At 35.5% G+C, this 26,589-nt stretch overlaps 1 protein-coding gene across 14 annotated transcripts in view; it reads left to right on the top strand.

Moving 5' to 3' along the window:
• DYM (dymeclin) overlaps positions 1-26,589 on the top strand; it is a 617,255-nt gene that overhangs the window by 101,649 nt on the left and 489,017 nt on the right. For all 14 annotated transcript variants that reach the window (XR_008917836.1, XM_003340591.3, XM_056824411.1 and 11 more), the window contains one exon: positions 18,288-18,360. Coding sequence is in view for 13 of the 14 variants with exons in the window: in XM_003340591.3 (XP_003340639.1) it covers positions 18,288-18,360 (73 nt within the window). In the remaining variant the exon portion in view is untranslated. The remainder of the gene's footprint in view (positions 1-18,287; positions 18,361-26,589) is intronic.

Here is a 26,589-nt window from a genome sequence, read left to right as displayed (position 1 = left end):
TTATAAAAAAGAAAAAAAAGACTGAAAGCTGTTCACTTGCCTTTTATCCATATTATGCTTGAGTAGTAGTAGTCTCTCGGTAACCGAGGATGACTATTGTCTTTGTGTGTTTTTGTGCACAAAGACACTTGTGCATGAAGATTTAAGTGGAAAAGTCGATGCACAGAGACAGTCCTACTCTCTCGGTGTTGGAAGCCTGGGTCCAGTGGCACGAAAAGTCGTTACACCTGGAGACTTCCTCAGCTGCATTGGATGGCCGTGTTGTCCTTTGTGTTCCATCACGCCCTAAGCACTCCACAGTGCTTTGCTGCGTCGCCCTCTCAGGCGTTGAACCTTCTTGTTGGTTTCTTCCGCCTGTTCCGCCGAAGCAGTCTTCACATGCTGGGTGAACAAAGCCCAAGTTCACCACGGGTTGACGATGACCCGATGGCTACCCTCACAAGGTTTAGCCGGCCTGTCGAAGCTGTTGCCCGGGGAGTGGCCGCTGCCGCATGTTAGCAATTACTGGGAGCCACAAGTGAGAGCTGGGTGTCAGGTGGGGGTCAGAGGCTGGAGAGCTGCCCTAGGAGGGCATGAGAAGCCCTCCATACCAGAGATACTACTCCTCCCTGAGCACCCCACATACCCCATATGCTTGAGTATTACTTAGTAAATAGGAATGCTAGAATTGAAAGGCACTGTAGGGATAAATTAACCAGTCTCTTGTTTTACTGGTGAGGAGACTGAAGTCCATGGATATAAAGTGATTTTCCCATGTTTGCTCAACTGCTTAGTAGTTCTTTTTAAAAAAGTTACATATAATTGGGAAAATATAATATCTTTTTAAAAAATGAACTTCTATCAAAAATGTTGAAAAGTATTGCTAGGAGTTATGAATAATTATAAAGCTACTTCTCTCCTTGTCAGGGTAAATTAAGCTGTTTAGGGTATACCTCCCTGATGTTATTAGCTGATCCTGGAAAAATGTGACATTAGATGAAATATTTCAGAGAGCAGTTAGTTTGTAAGATTATTATAAATGCAATGGGAACAAAAAAGACCTACATATATAGGGGAGTTAATGTACCTGCATTGTTGAGTGTTATAAAGGAGATCCTTCTTCACATACTTTTTGAAATATATGACCATTGAGATTGTTTCTACTTCATATTCTTTGGTTACCAGTATTTATTAAAATATTAAGTCATAATTCATATAGTCATTCAAAACTTTTTTTAATGCTTGTTATTCTTTAGAAAACTCCTTTTTTTGAGAGACAGGAGGTCCTAGGTTCAAATCTGGCCTCAGATACTTCTTAGTTGTGTCACCCTGGGCAAATCACTTAACTCACATTGTCTGGCCCTTACTGCTCTTCTATCTTGGAACAAATACATATTATTGATTCCATGATTCCAAGATGGAAGGTAAGGGTTTAAAAAAAAAAGAAAACTCCCTTTTTTTCTTGTGGAATTTTGGGTGGCACAAAACCAAATTTGGATTGTAGGACCAAAGGTTTATAAAAAAATTTTTTTTTAATAAATAGTGGCAATATTAGATAGATCACTCTTAATTTCAAAGTATATCATTTGAGAACATAAATATTTTCATAGTTCTTCCCTAAGTAGTAAAAATGTAAACACAGGTAGTTATTACTTAAAGCATCAAAAAGCAATGTTAAGCATGATTGGGTGTGGATAGTGTTATTCTCATTCACATTTACAGTGGTGAGATCCTTAGGTATCTGGAGGATGTTCTATGTGTATTTCCTGTGATGAAAATGTTCATAGTGGACTTCCCTAGAGAAGTGACTTTGCAGTTCCTTTGTTGTCCAAGAATTCTTTCCTATTATTCCATCCTGTCTACTTTTGAGCAGCCCCCTTTTGCATTGTGTACATTCTAGCATTGGGAAAGCATCTAGCCAGATTCAGTCTAAGCCAATTTAAAGCTACGCTCAAGGTGAGGAGGTCGTAGGAAGCAAAACTCAGCTCTCCTTTTCAGATTGTGAAAGCATTAGTTCATCTACAATTACAGTACCATAATAAACATTTCCCTAATACTTAACAATAATCTTGGCCCTAGATAGTCATTTTATATATATATTTTTACACATACACACACACACACACACACACACACACACACACACACATGCACACACACACTCACTCTAGATCTGGGTCTTTCTATTTCTTTTTCTCCCCCCCCCCCCCCATCCCATGCCTTTTTCCTATCTTTCTTTTTCTTGTGCCCACATAAAAAGTGGCCTACCCAGCGCTTTTTCCTTTTCCTCCTAAGATAAATTTAATAAACCTCAAGGTAGGGTAATTGAGATCCTGTACAATATCCTCAAACATAGTTCAGTTTTCTGCTATTAATGATACATGTCTTTTCCCCCCTCTGTTTAATTAAGAATATTTTCCCCAGATTTCATGACCCCCCCCCCCATTTTTTCTCCCCCCCTTCTCAGAGCTGACAAGCAGTTCCACTAGGTTATACATGTATCATTGTTAAAAACCCATTTCCATGTTATTCATATTTGCAGTAGAGTGATCTTTTAACATCAAAACCCTAATCATATCCATATTGAACTATGTGATCAATCATATGTTTTCTGCGTTTCTGTTCCCACAGTTCTTTCTCATCAGTTCCTCGGGATTGTCCTGGGTCATTGCATTGCTGCTAGTAGAAAAGTTTATTATATTCAATTGTGCCATAATGTATCAGTCTCTGTGTACAATGTTCTCCTGGTTCTGTTCCTTTTGCTCTGCATCAGTTCTTGGATGTCTTCCCAGTTCACCTGGAATTCCTCCAGTTCTTAATTCAGCACAATAATTTTCCATTACCATCAGATACCATAGTTTATTAAGCCATTCTTCAATCCATGGACACCCCCTCATCCTCTAATTTTTTGCCACCACAAAGAGCGCGGCTATAAATATTTTTGTTCAAATCTTTTTCCTTATTATCTCTTCGTGGTATCAACCCAGTAGTGGTATGGTTGGGTCAAAGAGTAGGCATTCTTTTAAAGCCCTTTGTGCATAGTTCCAGACATCCCCTCCAACACTGATCACTTTCCTTTGCTACCATATTGACCAGTCTGCTAGGTGTAAGATGGTACCTCAGAGTTATTTTGATTTGCATTTCTTTAATCAGGAGCAATTTAGAACACTTTTTCATGTGCTTGTTGACAGTTTTTATTTCAGAAAACTGCCTATTCATGTCCTTTGACCATTTGCTTGTCGGGGAATGGCTTGATTTTTTTGTAAATTTGACTTAGCTCCTTTTATAATTGGGAAATTAAAGCTTTGTCGGAGAGTTTTGTTATAAAATGTTTTCCCAATTTGTTGCTTTCCTTCTAATTTTGGTTGCATTGGTTTTGTTTGTACAAAACTGTTTAAATTTGATAAAATCAAAGTCATTCATTTTATATTTTGCAATGTCCTCTATCTCTTGCTTAGTCTTAAATTCCTTCCTTTCCCACAGATCTGACAGGTATAATGATATACTTCTTTAAGGAACTATAGTAGTAATTCAGAGATTTTCATATTTTATTTATTTTATTAAATACATATTTTATTATGTATTTAACCAAAGCATTTGTGTCCATTGATGAAGTTAGCCAAGAAATTTTGCAAGGTTCAATTATTCAAAGAGGGTTGTAAGCTTTATTTTATTGTCTCTGGGAATTATATAGAGAGATATGTAATGTGCACTGAAATTGAAGTTAGTAGATGTGGGTTTGATTTTAGCTTCTGATGCTTAGAAGCTGTAATGATAGGCAAGGCTCAATTTCTTCATCTGTAAAATGGTGGTAATAACATTGCCAATCTTATTTTGGGGGAAATACTTCATAAATCTTAACTATATAACTGCTACCAGTTGTTAGATGGAATGAATGTATTTGTGTTGATGTCATCAAAATTGAGTATATTCTTAACTCCATCATTATATCTTAACTTTTTAAAAAGCAGTAATATTTAGTGATTGTGATGAGGCACTAACTTTGAATTTGTTAGGAGAATGTATATAATCTCTGATGCAAGGGGAGAGCGTAGTGTGTAAGTAAAAGGTATTTGTGTCCTGGGTAAGGTTTGAAAATTGCTTCCTCTATGTTTGAAATTCTTCTGAATATTTATGTGAACCAAAACCTTCTCTGTAAAACATGTAATTCATCTCCAAATATCTCTCCTTCTGTCACACAGATTGGAATTTTCTGGCATTCAAAATTGTGTTTTTTACATAAAAAGTAATATTAGAAAGTGCATCTTATTTATCCTCCTCAAATACTACCCCCCATCCATGTTGCACTGTAGGTGACTTTGAATGATATATTTAAGATTTTCTAAATGACAGTTTCATGTGTTTATCTAATAATCACCATGCTGCATTACAATTTAATTTGGTTTATTAAACCTGCCCTTTTCCTTGGTCCTATTATGAATGCCAAAGAAATAGTAGCTCTCCTATTTTCCAAAATAGCATTCTTTTAAGAAACAACCGAAAACAGGTTACTGTGTGGTAACTCCCGCCTGCTTTGTGGGTCTGTATTTACATTGTTGTTATATTGCTAGAGTCTTCTATGAAAGTTGTCTATCAGTGTGTGCAACTGAGCAAGTTAATCTGCTCCAGGTATAAGGTAGCTTGGTAATATAGCTCTCATGGTAGACCCATATGACCCACTTTATCCCTAATCAATCCAAAATTCGTTATTCTTAATTATATTGCCATCCACTTGAATATTAGTGTTTGGTGAAATGTTGCTGGCATTTCTAGGTGAGCATATGTGTGTATACATGACATATACAAACTAAATTGAAAGTAATTTTGGGAGTGATACTGTGGTAATCAAGGACCTTAAATAGCAACTCTCACTTGAGCTGATCTTTGAATGAAGCTAATGATTCTAAGAGGTGGAGGTGAGGAGGGATGATGTGCTAGGTGTGAGAGATAGCTAGGGCAAAGGCATGGGGAGAGGAGCTGGGGTGCTATGTTGGAGGAACATACAAAAGATCAGTTTGGCTGGTCTGTAGAATGCAGGAAAGGGAGTAATTCACAATAATTAAACTGGAAAGATAGATTGGACCCAAATTGTGAAGGGCTTTAAAAGCCAAACAGAGGAGTGTCTGTTTTATCCTAGAGGAAGTAGGGATCTAATGAAATCTTTTGAGTATATGAGTGACATGTTCAGTCTTATGCTGTTAGAGGAAGTCGTTTTGCCAGTTGTGTGTAGGTTGCAATGGAGTAGAGAGAGACCTGGGACAGGGAGCCCAATGAGGAAGCCATTTTAGTAGTCTAGGTGAGAAGTGTTGAAGGTCTGAACTAAGAGTAGCTGTACAATTAGAAAGAAGGGGTCAAATGTCAAGATTTGACAGTGGTCTGAATTTGTAGGGTAAGTGAGAGTCAGAAGTCAAGGATAACAATGAGGTTAATAAATCTGAGAGATGGGAAGAATGGTCACAAAATAAATACCCCAATACAATAGAAAATTAATTTTTTTCATATTTCAAATATATGCATTGTTAAATATCCTTCAACTTGGTCCTCCTCTGTGTTGTGTCCTAGGTGACTGCCTCCCTTGACTACCTGGGCCTTCAGAGTAGCAGCAATTTACTACATTCTTTTCTAAAAAAACATTTCTTCTACTCTGATAAATTCTTTCCTTAGGAGCAGATTCTAACCCTGAGTATATTTATGTAAGGATTTTTCTTTATATTTACCATCTGTAAATCTTAAGGGAAACAGTGAGGATAAGCCAAGGGAAAGTTAGTGTGCCATTGTTCTTTGTATGTATTGGAAGTTATTTGAATTTTGTAGTTACTTATTTCTAATAGGTAAGTGGTGATTTGTTCCAAAACTAGCTCCTGAGACTCCTGGTTTGGACTCCTAATTATTTAATTAATCTTCTCTGAAGATTAATTTTGAGTTACTTTGAGTAGTGGGGAGTAGAAGCTTACATACAGTTTGCATGTAGGTTAAGAAGAAGATAACCTTGTTTTTTTCCTCTTCTTTTTCCACATCCAATACCAGCACCAACACTATCACTACTAACTCTTATCTTTTCCATTATCATTATTATCAGTTAGTAATTCAAAATTTTATTTTAATCACTTGGGAATTTTATAGAAGAAGGTAGAATTTCTCACCAGATTCCCGTTTTGACATTTAATTTTGGCTGCCAAATACTCTAAACAGTTCAATTTAGTATCAGTAAGAAACCAAGATTCTTATTGTGGTTAAATGATCATTCAATATGAAGGATTGGCTTTTGTCACAGTTATAAAAACCAAGGCCTCACAGGGATCTTCTTTACCTTGAATGCCTTTCCCAGGCTGGTTTTAGACAGTAGTGTTTGAGAAGACTCTGGAAAACAATCTCACTTCACGTGGTCCTGTAACTTGCTTGGCTATTATTCTACTGCCATCCTATAAATTTTAGGAAAGCGGATCATGTAATGGATTTTCTGAGTTCTGAATTTCAGGAATATGAAGTTATAAGAATTTCCTTTCAGAGCTGACAGAACATTGGATAATTTATGCGAAGTTCCCATTATAGACTAAACCATATCTTCCAAATCTCACAAATGTTGCATATTCAGTTCAGTGGGATAGTTTAGGAATAGCACTATAGAAGGTTGCCAGACATTTCCTCAATTTTAAAGGAGCTCCATGAACTTGATCTTCTAGGGGAAATAAATTCTTGTGTAGATGCTTTTGCCTTCTCTTCCCCATCTTCTCTTGCCCAGTGTAATATTCAATTCAGGCTTTTCACACCTTAGAAAATACCAAGCTTTAGTCATGTATAAGAAGCTAGGACTTGGTGAATATGAACTCACACCCTAGTGTTTATGGTAGTGGTTAGTATAGTATTATGCTTATGCTGAGGAGTTGTGATTTTGGTTAAATATATTTTAGTAAAACTTAAAAGGCAGTTGGTTCATTTATTTTGATTTAGGTCAAAGAATAGGCTGTTAAATCCTAAGGGATACTTTTAGGAAGTTTGTTTAAAAAAGAAGTCCCAGGACATAGGACCAGAGATTTAGAAATAATGGAAAATTTAGAGGCTATATATCAAATGAGGCAATATTTGTAAAGAGTACTTAGCATAATGTCTGTCACTTAGTAGGTGTGATATAAATGCTTATTCCCCTTTATTACTCCCCTATGTAATTCTGCATTTTTTAGATAGGGGAATTGAAGCCAAGGGAAGTTAATTAACTTGCCTTAGGTCACTCAGGTAATAAGCATCAGAAGTAGGATCTGACTCCACATCCTGTGCCTTGAGCAAAGGTATTTCCTATTGGGTTACACTGTCTCTCCTTAGTGAAATATCTTGTATACCATGCAACTTAGCATAAGATATGTCTTAGAAACTTTATGAAAGAAAACTTAATATTGAAAATTGTTGAGGAGCAGCTAGGTGACTCAGTGGGCAGAGAACCAGATCTGGAGATGGGAGGTCCTGTGTTCAAATCTGATCTCAGACACTTCCTAGCTCTGTGACCCTGGACAAGTCACTTAACCCCAGTTGCCTAACTCTTACCACTCTTCTGCCTTGGAACCAATACTTGTGTCAATTCTAAGACAAAGTAAGAGTTTAAAAAGAATGTAGTAGAAAGTCTGTGGGGATGCAATCAGTGCCCCTTTTTCTTTAGTTATATTCCTGGTGACAGTCCTGGGATGAGGAGGTTGATTCCTCTGATGTTATTAATATTATCTTGTTGCTTATATTTTTCTTCATAAGAAAAGTTAGACATCTAGGAAGAATGACAGCAGTTGGGAAAATCAGTTGATCTATAGTGATACCATGAATGAAATGTTAGAGGAATGCAGAGGGGTATGGTATCTTCTTCCCAAGTTCACTTTCTATCTGTTCTAGCTCTATTCTCCAATCAGCTATCTGTTCTTACTCTATTCTCCAATAATCCCAAGAAGCCTTAATATGACATACAAGTAATAATAATAATAATTACACAAGAGAGGTACAAACTGAATGCTTTTTATCACCTATCTTTATAAAAGTATTACCATCTAAGGTGAAGGATCAAGGAAGGCTTCATGAAAATGGCATTTCAGTTGGATTAATAGGAAGTCAGCAGATTGAGAGTGGCGGTGGGATGGTTAGGGAACTCTGGGTACTGGGAACAATGGAATCAGAGGCATGAAGGTAGTCCAGAGGTGGTAGAAGGGATACCTAGTTCATTCATTTTGTCTGGAATGTAGATTATAGGGGGTAGAATAATATGAGATAAGGTTGGACAATTAGGGTAGCACAATTATGAATCCTTGATACCAGATGAAGTTTGAAATTTAATTCATAGGCAAGAAGGGACCAAAGGAGGGTTTTGAGTATAGAAGTAACATGAACACACCCATGTTTAAGAATATTGGTATGACAGTTATATGAAGGTTGAAGAGAAAGAGTGGCTGCCACAATACCTGTAAGATTAGTTTGGAAAGTGTATGAAGGATTATTTGAAAGGGCAGAGAAAACCTTTTTAGAGGATATTGTGTTAGCAGAGTTGGATAATATTAAAAACCTTATTTTTATATATATTTTATATATAAAAGATAGTGAAAGAGAACTGAACAAAGAGGTATTAAAAGAAGGTAGAATCAGAACCTATTTGGATAACTCATTAACTAGTTGGATACAAAGGGTTAGAGGGAGAGATATTAGACTAGGTAAATAAATGGTGGTGTCACTGACAGAAATGATTAAATCAGAAGAAGGAACAAGTTTAGTAAAAATATAATAAACTTGGTTTGGACATGTTGAGTTTGAGGCATTTATGATTTTTAGATGAAGATAATAGAGATTTGGTTCTAGAATTCTGGTTTGAAGGTAATATTTTTTAGAATAATCCTGCAGATGCAGTTGAAGTGGTGCTAGTGAATGAGATGATTGAGGTAGAGAAGATAAACAAGAGGACAGTGGACTGAGGAGGGGCAGCTAGGTGGCTTTGGGGGTAGAGACCAGGCTTGGAGATGGGAGGACCAGGGTTCAAATCTGGCCTCAGACATTTCCTAGCTGTGTTACCCTCTTTTAACTGTTTTTGCATAGTCTTTTCTGCTCTTCTGCCTTGGAACCACCACTTAGTATCAATTGTAGGACAGAAGGTAAGGATTAAAAAAAAAAAAGTGAACCAAGGACCAATTCTTGAGGACAATCCATATTAAGAGGTTGGAAAGCAAATGAAAAATCAGGAAAGGTGCAATTCAAATAGAGACGGTAAACTATATAGATTATTACACTACTTTCACTGAAAACTTATTTCCATATTCTTCACACCATGACAAAAGACTCATATCACAATACAATAAAAATAGAAGAACCAAGGTAGTGTTTGATGTCTTGGAAGTCAAGAAAGAACATATCCAGAAGAAATTTGTGACAAATACTTCATAAGGGCAAAGAAGATGAAAACTTGGGAAAAGGCTTTTGAAGTTGGTCCTTAAGGGTCATTTGTAGGCTTTGGGTAGAGTAGCTTGCAAAGTTAAGTGGTAATGATAGAAAGTAGATTGCAGGTGGTTGAAGGTAAATGGATTGGGAGGAAGTGGAAACACTGGATGCAGACTCCTTTTTCAAGAAGTTTGACATTGAAGAAAAATTGAGAAATGAGATGATAGCTTAAGAGTTTTTAATGGGCTATGCACTTTGCTGTTAGTTACTTTTTTAATGTCCAAATTGAAAAAGTTCACAAAAAGAATTACTGAAGATATAAATTTGGAGTTTTATTATGAGTGATTTAGTTCAATTCATTTCAACAATAATTTATTATTTTTAATCAACACATAATTATTTCCCCTGACTGTTTTTCCCAATAGTCCTATTTTTCTTCTTTCCTTTTCACCTTTCTTTGATAGTGTACTTCCCTGTCCAATGAAAAGGCTTTATAGGATCATAAAATCATAGATTTAAAGCTGGAAGGTCCTTTAGGTACAATTTGCTGAAGAGCTAATATTGCATAGTTCCAGACAGGAGATACAAAAATGCCATTTGAAAAATCACTTTATGTGATCTGGTCCAACTACACCAAAGATATCCTATTATGAGCAAAAGGTCTTATATGTAGAAAAATATTTATAGCAGTTTGTTTTGTGGTAGCAAAGATTTGGAATCCAAAGGAAGGTCTTTTAATTCAGGAATGGTAAAACAATTTATGGTATATTACTATGATGGAATACTACTTTGTAATAAGAAATGATGAAGGACATGGTTTCAGAAAAACCTGGAATACATATATACATACATACAGGGATGTGAGCAAAGCCAGGAGAATAATCTCTCTCTTTTTTTTCAATTACATGTAGAAATAATATTTGGCAATTGTTTTGTGACATTTTGTAATTCAGATTCTCTCTTTACCTCTCTTTTCTTCCCCGAGATGGTAAACTATATAGATTATTACACTGCTTTCACTGAAAACTTATTTCCATATTCTTCACACCATGACAAAAGACTCATATCACAGTACAATAAAAAACTGATAGAGGAAGTAAAGTGGAAGTTTTAAGTGCAACCAGACTCTAGCAATTCCTTCTTTGGTTTTAAAAAGTAAGCATTTTTTTTTATCATGAGTCTCTTGGGGTTATCTTAGAGCCTTGTTTTGCTGAACCTTGTTTTGCTGATAACACTTCACAGTCCTTCACAGTTGATCATCTTAAAACATTTCTATTAACAGTATATACTGTTCTCCAGCTTCTGCTCACTTCTCTTTGCATCAGTTCATATGTCTTTCCTGTTTTCTCTGAACTCATCCTTTTTGTTATTTCCTATAGTGTATTCTTATAGCCATATACTACATTCAGCCATTTGCCAATTGATGGATGCTGTCACTGTTTATAATTCTTTGCCACTTCAAAAAGAGCTGCTAAAAATATTTTTGTACAAAAAGGTTATTTCCCCATATCTCTGAACTTTTTGTTTTTGGGTCAAAGGGTATGCATAGTTTTATGGCTTTTGGGGTGTGGTTCCATATTGTTCTCCAGAATGGTTGTATCAGTTCACAGTTCTACTAACAATGTATTTTCCCATATCTCTTTCAATATTTATCATGTTTTGGTCATATTAGGCAAAGTGGTATTTCAGAGTTATTTTAATTTGCATTTTTCTAATCCATAATGATTTGGAACATTTTTTCACATGACTATAGATAGTCTTAATTTCTTCTTCTGAGAACTGCCTATTCATATCTTTGATCATTTTTAAATTGGGGAATGTTTTGTATTAGAAATTTGACTCAGTTCTCTATATATTTGAGGAATGAGGCCTTTGTCAGAGACACTTGCTATACAGGAGAATAATTTCTAATATTATAACAAAATTGTAAAGATTATAAAGCTCAATCTTGAAAGTCTTAGGATCTCTACTCAAAACAATAACCTATCACAATTCAGTAGACTCATGATGAAATATTCTATCCATCTCTAGGTAGAGAGCTGATGGACTTGGAGAACCAATTTGTTTCAATCTAAGCATATTTTCTTTCCCTTTCTCTTTTCTTCTTCCTTTATTTTCCTTCCTGCTCTCCCCTCTCCCTCTATTTCTCTCTTTCACTGGAATTTGTTTAAATGAATACATATTTTAAATGGATTTTGTATTTCTTACCTTCTCATTGGATGGGGAAAGAGGAAGAGGGAGAGAATTCAGAACTGAAGATGAAACAAAAATGAATTAAAACCAATTAAAAAATAGATATTTCCTTTAAAAAAGGAAAATAGCTTCATAGTGTAATCAGACTGTCATTTGAAATCAGTTCCCCTATATAGAACTGATAGGATTTTGGTTAAAATGTATTTAACTGTATCAGTATTTAAATCATGGATTGCTTTTCCCAAAACAATAACAAAAGTATCTAAACTTGGTTTTGTGGTTGATGTATTTTTTTGTGATTTTATAGAACACAGACAGCCCTGTTGGTCAAATCAATTTTTACTTCCAGAGGTATTTAAAAATATGATTTAACTTACTCTTTTTAAAAAATAGAATCTTGATTCTAAGGCAGAAGAGAGGTAGGGCAAGGCAGTGGAGGTTAAGTGTTTTGCCCAGGGTCACATGGCTTTGAAATGTCTAAGTTCAGAGTTGAACCCAGGAACCCAGGATCTTCAGACCTGGCTGGTTCTCTATCTACCTAACTGCCCCCTGGTTTAACTTTTTCAGGGAATGATTTGTGTCCATATTTTGGACAAAAATTAACTTAAATGTTTTAAAATGACTTAGATATTCCTAACTTTAGTAACAACACATGATTTTCTGAATACAGACTTATAGTGAACATCAGCCAAGCTATCTGTTTGGTTTTAATTTCAAGAAAATTAAGTTGTGCTCTGTACTTGTGAGGCACTCTATTAAAATTTTTTGGAATGTAGTTCTGTCATTTCTTGGTGTGTTTTTCAGTACTTACACTTGGCACTATGTAGTAACGGGCAATAATGAATAACTGGCAATTTGACTTTCTGAATGCAAATTTAAAGAAAATAACTATTAGCTCATTTTCTTTTAATGCTCTTTTAAAAATTACTGTATGTAGCCTGCCTTAAACCATCACATACTTATTTCCTCTAGCTGCTTTCCCCATTTTCTTTTTCCTCTTTACTTCTCAACTTTTTGGTAATTCCTGCTTCTCTGCCCAAGTTCTGGTATCATAGGATTATAGAATCATAGATTTTGGGCTAAAAGGGATCTTGGAGACAACTTAGTTTGGGGGGGGTTCTTCACTTTTTTGGTGTCATGGGCCCCTTTGGCAGCTTAGGATCCCTTCTCTTTCTCCTCTTCCTCCTCATAAATAATAATTTTGAATAATTAAAGGACATATTAAATTTTAGTTAGAAGTTAATGAAAATAAAGATGTATTTCTTTTCCACATTTAAATCTCTGGACTCCTTGAATTCACGGATTTCATCCCCATTCCCTCCCTTTCCCCCTGCTGATTTTACAAATAAAGCAACAAGATGCTTAGAGGGGTGAAGTAATTTGCTCAGGTCTTTGATCTGGTTTTCCTGTCTAAAATGCCATCCACCTACACAATACTTATTCTCAGAGAAGAACTTGGATTTGAACCCAGATCTTCTGATTCAGCAACTGAAAATTTTCCCCTTGCGTCATCACACTGACATTTTATTCTAACCACACATGGTTAGAGTAGGTCCTTGGAAACTGCTTATGGTGATGGACTTGTTAGGGGAGAAAAGGGAAGAGCTGTGCTGTGGAGGCAGAAATGTCAATACTAGCAACTGATTTAATATGTTGGGTAAGGATGAGTAAAGAATTGAGGATGACTTAATTAGGTTGTGAATCTTGATAACTGGAAGGGTAGTTGTGCCCTTGGGGCTAGGGAAGTCTGGAGAAGGGTTGGGTTTATAGGGGCAGATTAGGAGTTATATTTTGAACATACTGAATTTGAGCTGCCGCTGAACTTTTTGATGTTGTTGTTGCTTTGATAAATTTTTTCTTTCTTTTTAAAAATTGTTCCTTAATTTTTAATTTTTAATATTTTTATTTAACTGATTAATTTAGAGCATTTTTCCAGGATTACAAAAACCATGTTCTTTCCCTCCCCTCCTCCCACTTCCCTCCCATATCTGATGCACAATTCCACTGGGTTTTACATGTGTCTTTGGTCAAGACCTATTTCCATATTGATATTTGCACTAGGATGATCATTTAGGGTTTATAACCCCAATCATATCCCTATTGACAAATGTGATGAAGCAGCTGTTTTTCTTCTGTGTTTCTACTCCCACAGATTTTCCTCTGGATGTGGATAGCATTCTTTCTCATAAGTCCTTCAGAAATGTCCTGGATCATTGCATTGCTGCTAGTAGAGAAATCCATTACGTTCGATTGTACCACAGAGTATCCATCTCTGTGTACAATGTTTTCTTGGTTCTGCCCCTTTCATTCTGCATCACTTCCTGGAGGTTGTTCCAGTCTCCATGGAATTCCTCCACTTTATTATCCCTTTGAGCACAATAGTATTCCATCACCAACATAGACCACAGTTTGTTCAGCCATTCCCCAATGGAAGGGCATCCCCTCATTTTCCAATTTTTGGCCACCACAAAGAGCACAGCTATGAATATTTTTGTATAAGTCTTCTTCGTTATTATCTCTTTGGGGTACAAATCTAGTCATGGTATGGCTGAATCAAAGGGCAGACAGTCTTTTGGCGACCTTTGAGCATAGTTCCAAATTGCCTTCCAGAATTGTTGGATCAATTCACAACTCCACCAGCAATGAATTAATGTCCCAATTTTGCCACATCCTCTCTAACATTTATTACTTTGCAAGGAGACATTTCCATTGAACATAGATTAAATAGTTATAATAATTTAATCTTGAGTATTGTGAGACCATAACCATCTGTCCTTTAAGGAATTATATCATAGGTTCACCTTTTGATATTGCTTCAGTTTTCCTTCATGAAAACAAAACTGACTATCCTTCCGATGTAATGCTAATGATAAGTTATGTCTTGTGATTTCTTTTTCTGGTAACAGTCCTGGATTTGTCCTGAGTATTCTATATCCTTTTAGCCAAAAATACGTATTCTGAGAGAGTTGTCTTAGATTGAGAGCATTTTGGCTTTAGAACCATTTTCTCTTGTGAAGCTAATTGTTCTGTTGTTGCTTCATAGAGCTGTACACTGTCTAAGTGAACTGAGTGCTTCTCTACATTGTATAGTTAAATGTTTGAGTCAAGTGTATGAAAATCCAAAAAGTCCAAGAGGACACTTTTGCCCCTCCAACCTGGACTATTGTAGTTATTAAAACATATCTGTGGAAAAGATGTATTTCCAATTTGAAATAACTGCTTAACAAGCGGGGATACAACCTTCTTGTTAAACTTTGAGTCTCTGCATTTTATGATGTTTCAATGCAGGAATGGGCAGACAACCTCTGGTCAGACCACCTCTGTGATCTGGGTCAAGTTAAGTCACCTCTCAGGGCTTCAAGTGAGTATTTAAGACTATTAGTTATTGAGTAGTTGCTGATTTGCTTTGATTGGGAATTTTTCTGTTTTTTAAATATATATTTTATTTGCTCATTTACACTCAACAACAATTTTCAATATATATTTTTTGAAATTATAAGATCCAAATTGTCTCCTTCCCTCCCTTCTGTCCCTGATCCTGGAGGTGTGGTGGTAAGCAATTAGATTTGGGTTATACATATATTATCATGCAAAACTTATTTCCATATTGATCATTGTCGTAAGAGAACACTCATAAAAGATAAACCAAAAGCCCAATATAAAAACACAAATAAACTGACGTAAGATATAGTATGCTTTGATCTGCATTTCAACTCTTAACAGTTCTTTCTCTGAAGATGGAAAGCATTTTTTGTCATAAGTTGTTGCTGAGAGTAGCTAAATCGTTAACAATTGATCACCGGACAACGCTGTTCTTACTATGTACAATGTTCCGTGGTTTTGCTTATTTCACTCTGCATCACTTCATGTAAAATCTTTCCAACTTTTTCTGAAATCATCCTGCTTATTCTTTATAGGACAATAGTATTCCATGATTATCATATACTACAATTTGTTCAGCCATTCCCCAATTGATGTACATCCCTTCAGTTTCCATATTCTTTGCTACTACAGAAAGTCTGCTATAACCAGTTTTTTACAAGTAGATCCTTTCTCTATTTTTTAGATCTTTTTGGGATACAGACCTAGTAGTGGTATTACTGGATCAAAGGTTATACAGTTTTATAGCCCTTTGAGCATAGTTCCAAATTGCCTTCCAGAATGGTTGTATCAGTTACAATTAGATCAACAATGCATTAGAGTCCCAATTTTGCCACATCTCCTCCAACATTTATCATTTTTCTTCACTGTCATATTGGCCAATCTGATAGATGTCAGGTGGTGGCTCAGAGTTGTTTTAATTTGTGTTTTTCCAGTCAAGAGGGATTTAGAACATTTTTTTCATATGATAATTGAGTTTTGATTTCTTCATATGAAAAATGCTTATTCATATCCCTTGATTCTTTGTCAGAGAATGATTTGTATTCTTATAAATTCGACTTTGTTCTCTATATATTTGACAAATGAGATCTTTATCAGAGAAATTTGCTACAAAAATTTTTTCCTTTCTTATCTTGGTTACATTGTTTTGTGTTTTTTGTTTTTTTTAAACCCTTATCTTCGTCTTGGAGTCAATACTGTGTATTGGCTCCAAGGCAAAAGAGTGGTAAGGGCTAGGCAATGGGGATCAGGTGACTTGCCCAGGGTCACACAGCTGGAAAGTGTTGAACCCAGGACCTCCGGTCTCTAGGCCTGACTCTCAATCCACTGAGCCACCCAGCTTCCCCCATATTGGTTTTGTTTATACAAGTCTTTTCATTTAAATTAGTCAGAATTATTCCTTTTACATCTCCTAATGGTTTCTGTCTCTTGTTTAGTTGTAAATTCTTCCTTTCCTCATCTGACCAGTAGACTATATAGTATCACTCTTTATGTCTAGATTATATACCTATTTTGACCTTATCTCGGGATATTGCATAGAGTATGTTTTCTTATCCCCATTCCCTACACTAATGAAATCGTAGAACTGGGCTTCCTCTGAGCTCTCCTCCCTCAATAAAATTTTCTTCTTCTACCTTCATCCCCCCTGAACCTGTGACTTCATCTTTGGAGGGGGCTTTTAGTGAGGAACTTTCTCTGGCTATGTACCTTTTCTGCAGCTTGTAGGTATAGATGCTTGTTTGTGGGCACTAAGAGTCTGAATGATTTTTCTCTGGTTACACAACTAGGATGCTTTAGAGGTAGAAGTTGAATCCAGGTCTTTGACTCTGAGGTCACTAATCTTTATCCACTACTTGGTCAGGACTATATATGTATATCTGTATGTATATGTTAACCTACAATATACTGTAGATTTAGGGCAAACCTTTTTTTTTTCCTTTTTGTCTCATCACAGTATTATAAATTTATAGTTGGAAGAACTTATTGAATCTAACTATTTATACAGGTGAGGAAACTGAGCCCTGGAGATTTTTCAAGGGGCCGTTTTGCTAATAAATGTCTGAGATAAATTTTGAGCCCATGTCTTCCTTAATCTAAGACCAAGACTCTCTCTCCACTGTACCACACTGCCTTTCTTAGAGCCAGGGAAGGTATATGTTTGACCTTATGTGAAAGCTTAGAAAATTCCTTAATTTGGATATATCCTTCTGAAGGAATGTTCTTTTAGCAAATGCAAGCCCTTAATAATTTCATGTAGAAAATGCTCATTCTTGACATGAACTGCTATTATATTTTTGGCTTTGAAATACCACATTTCATTTGCACTAAATCTATTTTTTAATCATCATTTTTTAAAAAGTGGCAATAAAGCTGTGGTCCCATTGCTTAATTGACTCAGCTATAAACTTTGTTCATGAGGAGGTGAGGTCATGCTTTAGAGTGATGCTTGGAATACAGAGCAAGGAATCCTTGCCACCATTTTTATGTCTAAAATCAAAAAAATTTTTTTTTCCTCTTGGGAGAAAAGACTCAATCAGGCAAAGTGTGGGTTTTCAGAGTCTGTTCTTTCACCTTTGGTGATAAACAAGCTATTCTGGCTGCTTTGCCAACTAGTGGGATGTTATTAAACTGGCCAAGTTAATTTGGTTTGAAATCCTCTTTAGGGACTCAATGAATGATTTTTAAATGTTACTCCTTAGGTCTGGGCCACTGCATTTGGGAGGGTGAGCCAGAGGGTGACATTTATAACAAATCAACCTAGGAGGAGGTTATTAACTCATGTGGCTTACATTGGGTAGCTTTGGTAAAGATAGACTTTTCTGTCAACAATCTGTTCATTGACTGCTTTTCCTGTCATCTTAGGAGTAAATATTGCTTATCCTCTTATCTGCTAAGTTAAGCTAAGTCCTCATCTTTCTTTGACTCATCTTTTAGAGAACATAATTCTTACAGAATACCCCTTCTGGTCATTTTTTTCCTCAGAAGACCACTTTTCATCTGCTATTTGTGATGAGGCAGAGTACAATCAAAACCAAAATGCATACATAGATATGTATATCTATATATTTAGATGTGTCTATGCAGGGAAAAAAAAGAATTGTTGGAAAGTTTTGGGGAATTCAAGTGGTGTAACTTTTGATACTGAATTAATATACCAGGAGTCTATCATCACAGTCTTACCTAGGTTCATAATTTGGGTTTCATTAAAGGGAGAACACATTTCTGAGTTTTGCAAATATAGCCCTTATTTTGTATTTGAATAAAGAGTAATCTAACCTTGAGATGAGAGATGCCTATATTCTGTTTTCTGATGAACCTTTGATGTATCTTACCAGAAGCTGACTCTGAAGATCTCATAGAAGAGCTGCTTTGCTGCTTAATCAAGTTAATCATTGACATCCCACTCTTGTAAGTTGTGATCATCAGGATTTATGTTTTCTTTGCATTCTTCAAATGATGAATTTGTTAGCATTTTATAGGTTATAGAATCAGATATAATACTTTTATTTTGTCTCTTTCAAAGCCATACATCTACATATATTCACAATATCCTCTTTTTTGTGTTGGCCCAATACATTCTAATTGTGTCTATTGGTCAGTCCAGCCAACAGATTAGACTGTTCAGTGGACTAAAAAAAAATTTTAATCTAAGTTTTTGGCTAAATTTGGTATGTGATTTTTACTTAAATTTATTCAGTTATGTCATTAGTTGTGCTGTTGATATGGTGTAGAGACAGAATTGTATGGAGACTAGATTATTTAAAAATTAAAAAAATATTTTCCCATAATAATTCTGATCTCAGTCATTGCTAATGTGCTTTGACTTATTTTTAGAAATTTCTTTTTGGGTGAGGACATGTATCTTAGGATCTGTCATCAGAATACTTATTAACTGATGTCTAAATATCATCATACAATGATAGTCCAGAAATAGTTATGCTACTGTATATTCTGTCCCTGTCTTCTTTGAGCACACTGTAGCATCTAGGTTAGTATATTGTTTTTCTTAGTTAAAAATTCCAATGACATCCATGGATGTCCTTTTTATTGCATCATAGGATAGTTTTTGTGAATCATTTTTAGCCATGGAATTTTGGGGTCATTCATTAGAATTGGCTATACCTTAAAACTAAAGGAAATCTATCAATTAGCAAGTGGAAATCTTGAGTAACAACAGCATGCTTTATTTAACTTTACTTCCAAAGAGAATTGTTTATTAATAAAAACATTTTCAAATAATGTCATAAATAGTTGGAAAACTTTAGTAATGAAATATTACTTTTCTTTTGTATCTCTTATAGTGTCTAATAGTTTGCTTTTTATACTATGAAAACCCATTTAATATCAGCGAACCTATTGGGATTTTAATTCATTTCCAGACCATTTTATTTTAGGTCTTTAAGTTTATAAAAATATTTTCTCTCCCTTTTATACTTCTTAAAAAAGCAAGCTACATTGTACCCCAAAGAAATAATAAGGAAAAAGACTTGTACAAGAATATTCATAGCTGCGCTCTTTGTGGTGGCCAAAAATTGGAAAATGAGGGGGATGCCCTTTGATTGGGGAATGGCTGAACAAACTGTGGTATATGTTGGTGATGGAATACTGTTGTGCTAAAAGGAATAATAAAGTGGAGGAATCCATGGGAACTGGAACAACCTCCAGGAAGTGATGCAGAGCGAAAGAAGCAGAGCCAGGAGAACATTGAACACAGACACTGATACACTCTGGTACAATCGAACGTAATGGACATCTCCATTAGTGTCAATGCAGTGTCCCTGAACAATCTGCAGGGATCTAAAAAACACTATCCACAATCAGAGGATAAACTGTGGGAGTAAAACACCGAAGAAAAAGCAACTGCTTGACTACAGGGGTGGAGGGGATATGACTGAGGAGAGACTCTAAATGAACACCCTAATACAAATACCAACAACATGGAAATGGATTCGGACCAAAGACACACATGATACCCAGTGGAATTGCGTGTCGGCTATGGGGGGGGAGGGAGGAAAAGAAAATGATCTTTGTTTCCAATGAATAATGTTTGAAAATGAACAAATAAAATAATGTTTAGAAGTTAAAAAAAAGCAAACTACAACAACAAACAAAAACAAAATCTAAAACCCTTGTAACAAATATACATAGTCGAGCAAAGCAAATTCCACCGTTGGCCATGTTCGAAAAATGTCTCTTTCTTTACTTCACATCATCAATTCTCTGTCAGGAGGTGGTTGGCATGCTTCATTATGGGTATACTGGAATTGTGGGTGGTTGTTGCACTGACCAAATAGATTGATTTTCTTTCAAAGTTTTTTGTCTTTAAAATGTTCTTATGGAAATTTTTCTCCTCATTCTTCATATTTCATTCTGCATTAGTTCAGGTACATCTCTCCAAGTCTCTAAATCTTTCCTCTTCATCAGTTCTTAAAGCTATTTCTTTACATGCATATAGTATGATTTGTTTAGCCATTCTCTAATTGATGAACACATCCTTTGTTTCCAGTTCTTTGTCAGAACAAAACAAGCTTCTATAAATGTTTCTGTACAAACTTTTCTTCTTTCTTTGAATTCTGTGTGCTCTGTTGTTGTTTGGACCTTGTTTCAAAGAAGACCAGTGACTTCAAGAGTGTGAATATGAATTGATTTAAGTGAGGCTGAACTGCACAAAGTCATCAGTCTCACTGTCTCTTCCAGTATTCAAAACTTAGTGACAATCCAAAAGTCAGGATGACTGGCCATGGCCATGACTGGATATAGTGGTGACTTTGATGTCTTTAATGTCTGGTCAAGCTCTAAGCAAGCCACTGTGTCTACCTCTTCTACCTTCATTTCCATTGGAACAAATTGTTTGCATTGGTTCATTCTGCTGGGGGAAGTATTCCATGCTTAGGGTAGACACTCTTCTGACTCACCAACAGGTTCAAGGCCTATTGGTTACCTAAAACCTGGGTTAACCTGTCTGCCAAGACAAGTTTATCAGGATATGGTTTCTGTATGTGTTACAGCCCCTTGGAGGTAGATACCAGAGGCATCCAGGTGGCTCAGTGGGTAGAGAGCCAGGCCTAGAGACAGGAGGACCTGGATTCAAATGTGACCTCAAACATATCCTTGCTGTATAACCCTGGGCAAGTCATTTAATCCCATTGCCTAGTCCTTACCACTCTTAGGCCTTGGAATCAATGCTTAGTATTGATTTCTAAATGGAAACTTAAGAGTGTAAAAAAAAAAAGATGCCAAAGGTAGATGAGCAGTCCTGATGAAAAGGGCTTGGCTAGAAATCAGAGTTTCTAGTCATTCCTCAATACCCCTCCAAATCCCAAGAGGCAAACAGGGTTAAGTGATTTGCCCAGGGTTATACAGCTTTGGTGGTATCACTAGGTCAAAGAATATAACTATCTCTATCTCTGTGTCTATATCTACACATTTATCTGTCTGTCTATCTGTTTTATCTGTCTATCTCTGTCTGTCTGTCTATCTATCTATCTATCTATCTATCTATCTATCTATCTATCTATCTATCTATCTATTTATCTTATTTATCTCTTAGTAACTTTTTAAGAATGGCTTTATCACTTTCTAGTTCCATCAACAATGCATTAATATGTCTGTTTTCTCACAGGTCACCCAACATAGATGTAAGGTTTTTGTCAACTTTGTTAATTTGATTGGTACAAAATAGAACCCAGAATTGCTTTAATTTGCATTTCTTAAACTATCAGTGATTTGGAATAATTTTAATAGATATTGATGACTTAGATTTCTTTGTTTGAAAATTGCTTGTTCATGTTCTTTGGCCATTTACCAATTGGAGAATGGCTCTTAGAGATTTAAATCATTTCCTTATATATTTTAGGATTAAGATGGTTATCAGAGAAACTTGTAATAAAGATTTTTCTCCCCTCAATTTCATATTTATAATTATGATAGTTAATTGTGTATTTCCTTTCATCTTATTATCCTTTGCTTTTTCTTCTTTGTTTTTACCCCCTTTTTTATAAAAGAAGAGAGTGGTGAACAAGAATGAGTATGCCTATTCTTCCCTCCTCTTCCTTTTACCCATTTTCTCTTGTTTTCCTTTTGAGTAAAATTTATTTCTACACCCAATTTTGTGTGTGCCTGTGCATGTATATGTGTGCACGAGCGTGTGTGTGTTCTATCTTCTTTTGACCTGAATTCAGAGGAAAGTGAAATTCCAGTGTTACCCAGTCCTACACCTCCTTATTATCTGAAAAATCTTCTTAAGAACGCTCAGATTATGTGAGATAATTTTTCATATGCTTTTCCCCCACTTTCCTCCCCAATTTATTTCTTTTCCTTTCTATTCTTTTTTTAAAGATCAACAAAACATAACCAAACCACTTCTAATTCCTTTGCCTTTCTTGACACTCAGCGATATTTTATGAGCAGACTCTTGTGTCATTTTTCTTATTTGAATGTAATCATTTCTCCTTTGTCTTTTGGTATTGAATTATGTACAACCCTTTGAGACCCCATTGGGTCTCATATCTAGTAAGTATTTGAGGCCACATTTAAACTCAAGTTCTCTGGATTCCAGGCCCAGTGCTGTGTCCACTGAGCTATATACCTGTCTCTTCACTCCTGTTTAGTTTGATCTAATTGCTTACTAGTATTTACCATTTTATATTTTTTTACTCCTATGATTGAATTTCAAAGTTTTTATTTAGCCCTGATCTTTTTATTTTAGATGCTTGAAAGTCCTCTTTTTCATATAAAATTTATTTCCTCCCTTGTATCATTTTTTGAGGAAGTTATTGGTTTTAAACTTTTTTCTTTTGCATTTCCCTGTTATGCCTCCTTTGTTATGATATTTTGGGGGCCTTCTTTTAGTATTTTTCTACTTTTACCAAGAAAATCTTGATTATTAAGTATGATGTTGTTCTTGGGAATTTTCCTTCTGGGGTTTCTTTCAGCAGATGACTGGTAGATTCTTTATAGTTTCACCTTGTCCTTTGTTTATAAGAGATCTGGGCAATTTTGTTATTTCTTGGAATGTGTTTTTTTTTTTTTTGGTATGTTTTTCAGGCAGTCTAGTAATTCTTAAATTTTCTCTAATTGATGTGTTTTTCTGCTGTGAAATAGCATACTTTCTCCAGTTTATTTCAGTCTTTTTGAGTGTTTTAATATTCTTTATTGTCTCAGTTATTTATTTCTCTTTGATCTATTTTAATTTTTGGGAAGTCTAATTGCTTGTCTAAGGTTTTTGTGCCTCTTGTGCTAAGTTATAATTCTCTTTTCAAGTTTTGAGTGCATTGCTCTCATTTCTTTTCTAGTTCTTTCTAACACTTTCATTTCACTTACAAAATCATTTTAAACTCTGTCTCTTTTTTAATGCTTCATTTCTTCAGAGCATTCTGAGTGAAATTGTATCCAGCTGTTCTTTTCTTTTAGGCCTTGTTTATAGATGTTTTGAAATAATTCTATTCTTTTTCATTCATGTCTTAGGCACCCATACATCATAATAGCTTTCTGTGGTGGAAGTCTTTTGTTTTTGTTTTTGTTTACTCACTCCTCCACTCTTTTTTTTCTGAATTGGGAATTTGTTTCAGGACCAATCTCTGTGTTCTTCTGGAGAAGGAACATCTAAGGCTTGCTTGTATGCCTTTTTTATATTCTTGGGTCCTGTTACTACTGCCTTCTTTAATCTTTAATCTTCTTTAATGATTTCAGAAGTGGTTTAGACTATGGACCCAAAGACTTTCAGCACACTCAGAGTTATCTGAGCCAAGTATGATTGCACCCTTTTTGGTTTGAACTCTGCAAGCTCCTGATCCCAGTTTTGATTTTGGCAAAACAACTATGAGACTGCCTCTGGTTGGAGCTCTAGTAAACTACTGTTGGACTAAGGCACCGTCAACTAGCTTGGGGCTGCAGCTGAGACTCTATCTCTACAGGGTCATGTTTATATATGGTTGCTTCTCACTTCTGTTCTTTGCCTAGTACATAGAAGCCTTAGGACCTATGACTACTCCATGCCCAGGACAAGTACCCTTTTACACAACCTTGGTACCTAGCTTTATTGGAATGACAGAGCTGTCTATTGGCTCAATATCAGCCCCATCAGTGTTGGATCTTGTGCCTCTCCTTGCCTTAGTACATATCAACAGCTTCTAATTTGGTCTTTGTGCTACAAGCTCTGCATGGGAATCCTGGCATGCCTTGTTTTCTTCATTCCCAGTACTCTTTCTTCTAGGTCTTTTTGGTCCAGAAATGGCATTAAATCATTTCCCCTTATATTTCCTGAGCAGAATTTGTCCTGATACCCTTTCTTGGTCTTTGTGTAGTAGTTGTCAAGAGCTTTGGGCTTTGCTACACAGCCTTCTTTTCTAGTAACTTGATTGTAGTGACCGTATTATTTCCTATAATAGAACTGTCTTAGAAAGTATCATTCATTGTCAATCTTCTTTACTTCCTAATTCAGTGATAATTTCTTTAAGTTTAATTGATATTCAGCATTGTTTTGGAAAGTGCTCTCAATTTGGCATCAGATGGATCTGGGTTCACCTTTTATTTAGGATGTATGTTACTCTGGGCAAATCATTTAATGTGTCTGTTCTGTTTATTTATCTGTAAATGGAGAAGATTAGACCAGATGGTCTCTAAGGTCCCTTCTAGTGAAAATTATATATTCCAGAAATATATCAAGCTTTTATCATTACATATGGAGGAAAGAGAATAGATTTTATGTCTCTAAATAGTGGGAAGTGGTAGTATAAAGAAGAAATAACACCCATGTTTTCTTATATGTATAAATGTTTCAAATTTCTTTTTTTTTAATAAATGACCTAAGAGTGAAGGTGAAGACATCTTAGTATTGTGTTCATACTCATGATGAGAACAATATGACATTTTTTGGTCTGGGCTTATAATTTCATGGATATAAGTAGTTCGCTGGTAAGGAAAATCCTATTGGTTGAGACCTGTCCTTTCTGAGCAACTTTTTATGGTCTTAGTCATTTGGGTCATTGAGACTTGCCTAGCATCATGTAGAGAGTTTTTAGCAGAGTTGATGTTTTTAGCTCAGGTCTTCCTGATTTTTAAGGCAGATCTCTATATACCACACTATGATGCCTCTATACATGTGAACACATATATAGTTATAAATGTAAATGTAATTATTAAAAATTAATCCATAATTTTGCGCAATTGATTTATGACTTATTTATGTAAAATTTACATAACATAAAATAACACAATATGGACATGAATATATTTTGTATAAATGTACATCCTCAAAATTATATGTTATGTACACACACACACACACACACACACACATATATATAATGAAATCAGTTCTGTATAAACTGAGATTAAGTTGCTTATGAGACATCTTTAAACTGTTCAGTAAGCAGGTGCAGATTCCAGGCTGAGGTGGGAAGAGAGATTAGTGCTTGCAATAGTCAGTCTGAGAATTATCTGCCTAGATATAGTAGTTGAATCATGAGAACTGATTAAGTCACTGAGTAAAATACAGACAAGAGAAGAAGACCCAGGACATAGTCTTAGGGGACATCCATGATTAGTGGATGTGATCTCAATGACAATCTAGCCAAGGAGACTGATAAGGAATAGTCAGACAAAAAGGAGAACCAGGAGAGAGTAATATCATGAAGCTTTGGAGAAAAGAGAGCATCAAGGAGAAGAGGGTGATGGGCAGCATCAAAGGCTACAGAAAAGTCAGAATGTTGACTGAAAAAAAAGTCATCAGTTGAAGTTTAAGAGATCATTGATTACTTTTTAGAGAGCAATTCCACATTTTGAACAATAACGGAGGCCAGACTCCAGAAAGTTAAGGAGGAGGCATTCATTTAGATACCTCAAAGGGTTTTAACTGTAAAAAAAAAGAGAAGAAAAGTCAGATAATAGCTTACAGGAATGGAATAGAACAGAGGAGAATTTTTGAGGTTAGATGACACATGGGTGTATTTGTAGGCAGTGGGGAAACATCCAGTAGATGGAGAAAGATTGAAGATAATTCATAGAGTGTGACTGCTGGAGCAGTCTAGATGAGATGGAATCCCTAGGATTGGCCTTGGCAAGAAAAATGGTCACCTCTTCAGGATCATCTTAGTGATATGTGATGAGAAAGAGGAAGGAAGAAGAGGGAATTCTTGGTGAATTGCCTCAATTTTTTTTAGTGAAATATCTGGCAATATTCTCAGCTAAGAGTGTCAGGGACAGGGGAGTCATGGTAGGCTTTATTAGAAGTAAATTGAGCTATTTGACCTCAATTATAGTATCAAAATAATTTTTTGAAATCTGGATTTAGAGAATAAGATTCTCCTCCAAACAAAGCCAATAAAATTTCTTTAGTTTTATCACATCCTTAAGAATGAGATTGTTTCTTCTGCATTTTCATTATTTATTTGTCATGTTGTGGTCACTGGATAAATGTTAGGCCTTTTAAAAAGTATCATGTCTTAGAGGGTAATTTATTTTTTGTACATGTCCCTGTAGGTTGTTTTCACTTTAACTAAGTTTATTAGTGAAAGCCAGTGTCTGATTGTTCTCTATGTATCACAAGCTATCAATGACAAAGAATGTCAGTATGCCATTTGAAAAAATAGAGCAATGGGTTTTTTTTTTTTTAAAAGGAGGGATTTTTCAAAATCA

This window comes from Monodelphis domestica, chromosome 3, assembly GCF_027887165.1.
Source record: "Monodelphis domestica isolate mMonDom1 chromosome 3, mMonDom1.pri, whole genome shotgun sequence".
NCBI classification, from domain to species: Eukaryota; Metazoa; Chordata; class Mammalia; order Didelphimorphia; family Didelphidae; genus Monodelphis; species Monodelphis domestica.
This window is presented reverse-complemented; position numbering and strand designations above follow the sequence as displayed.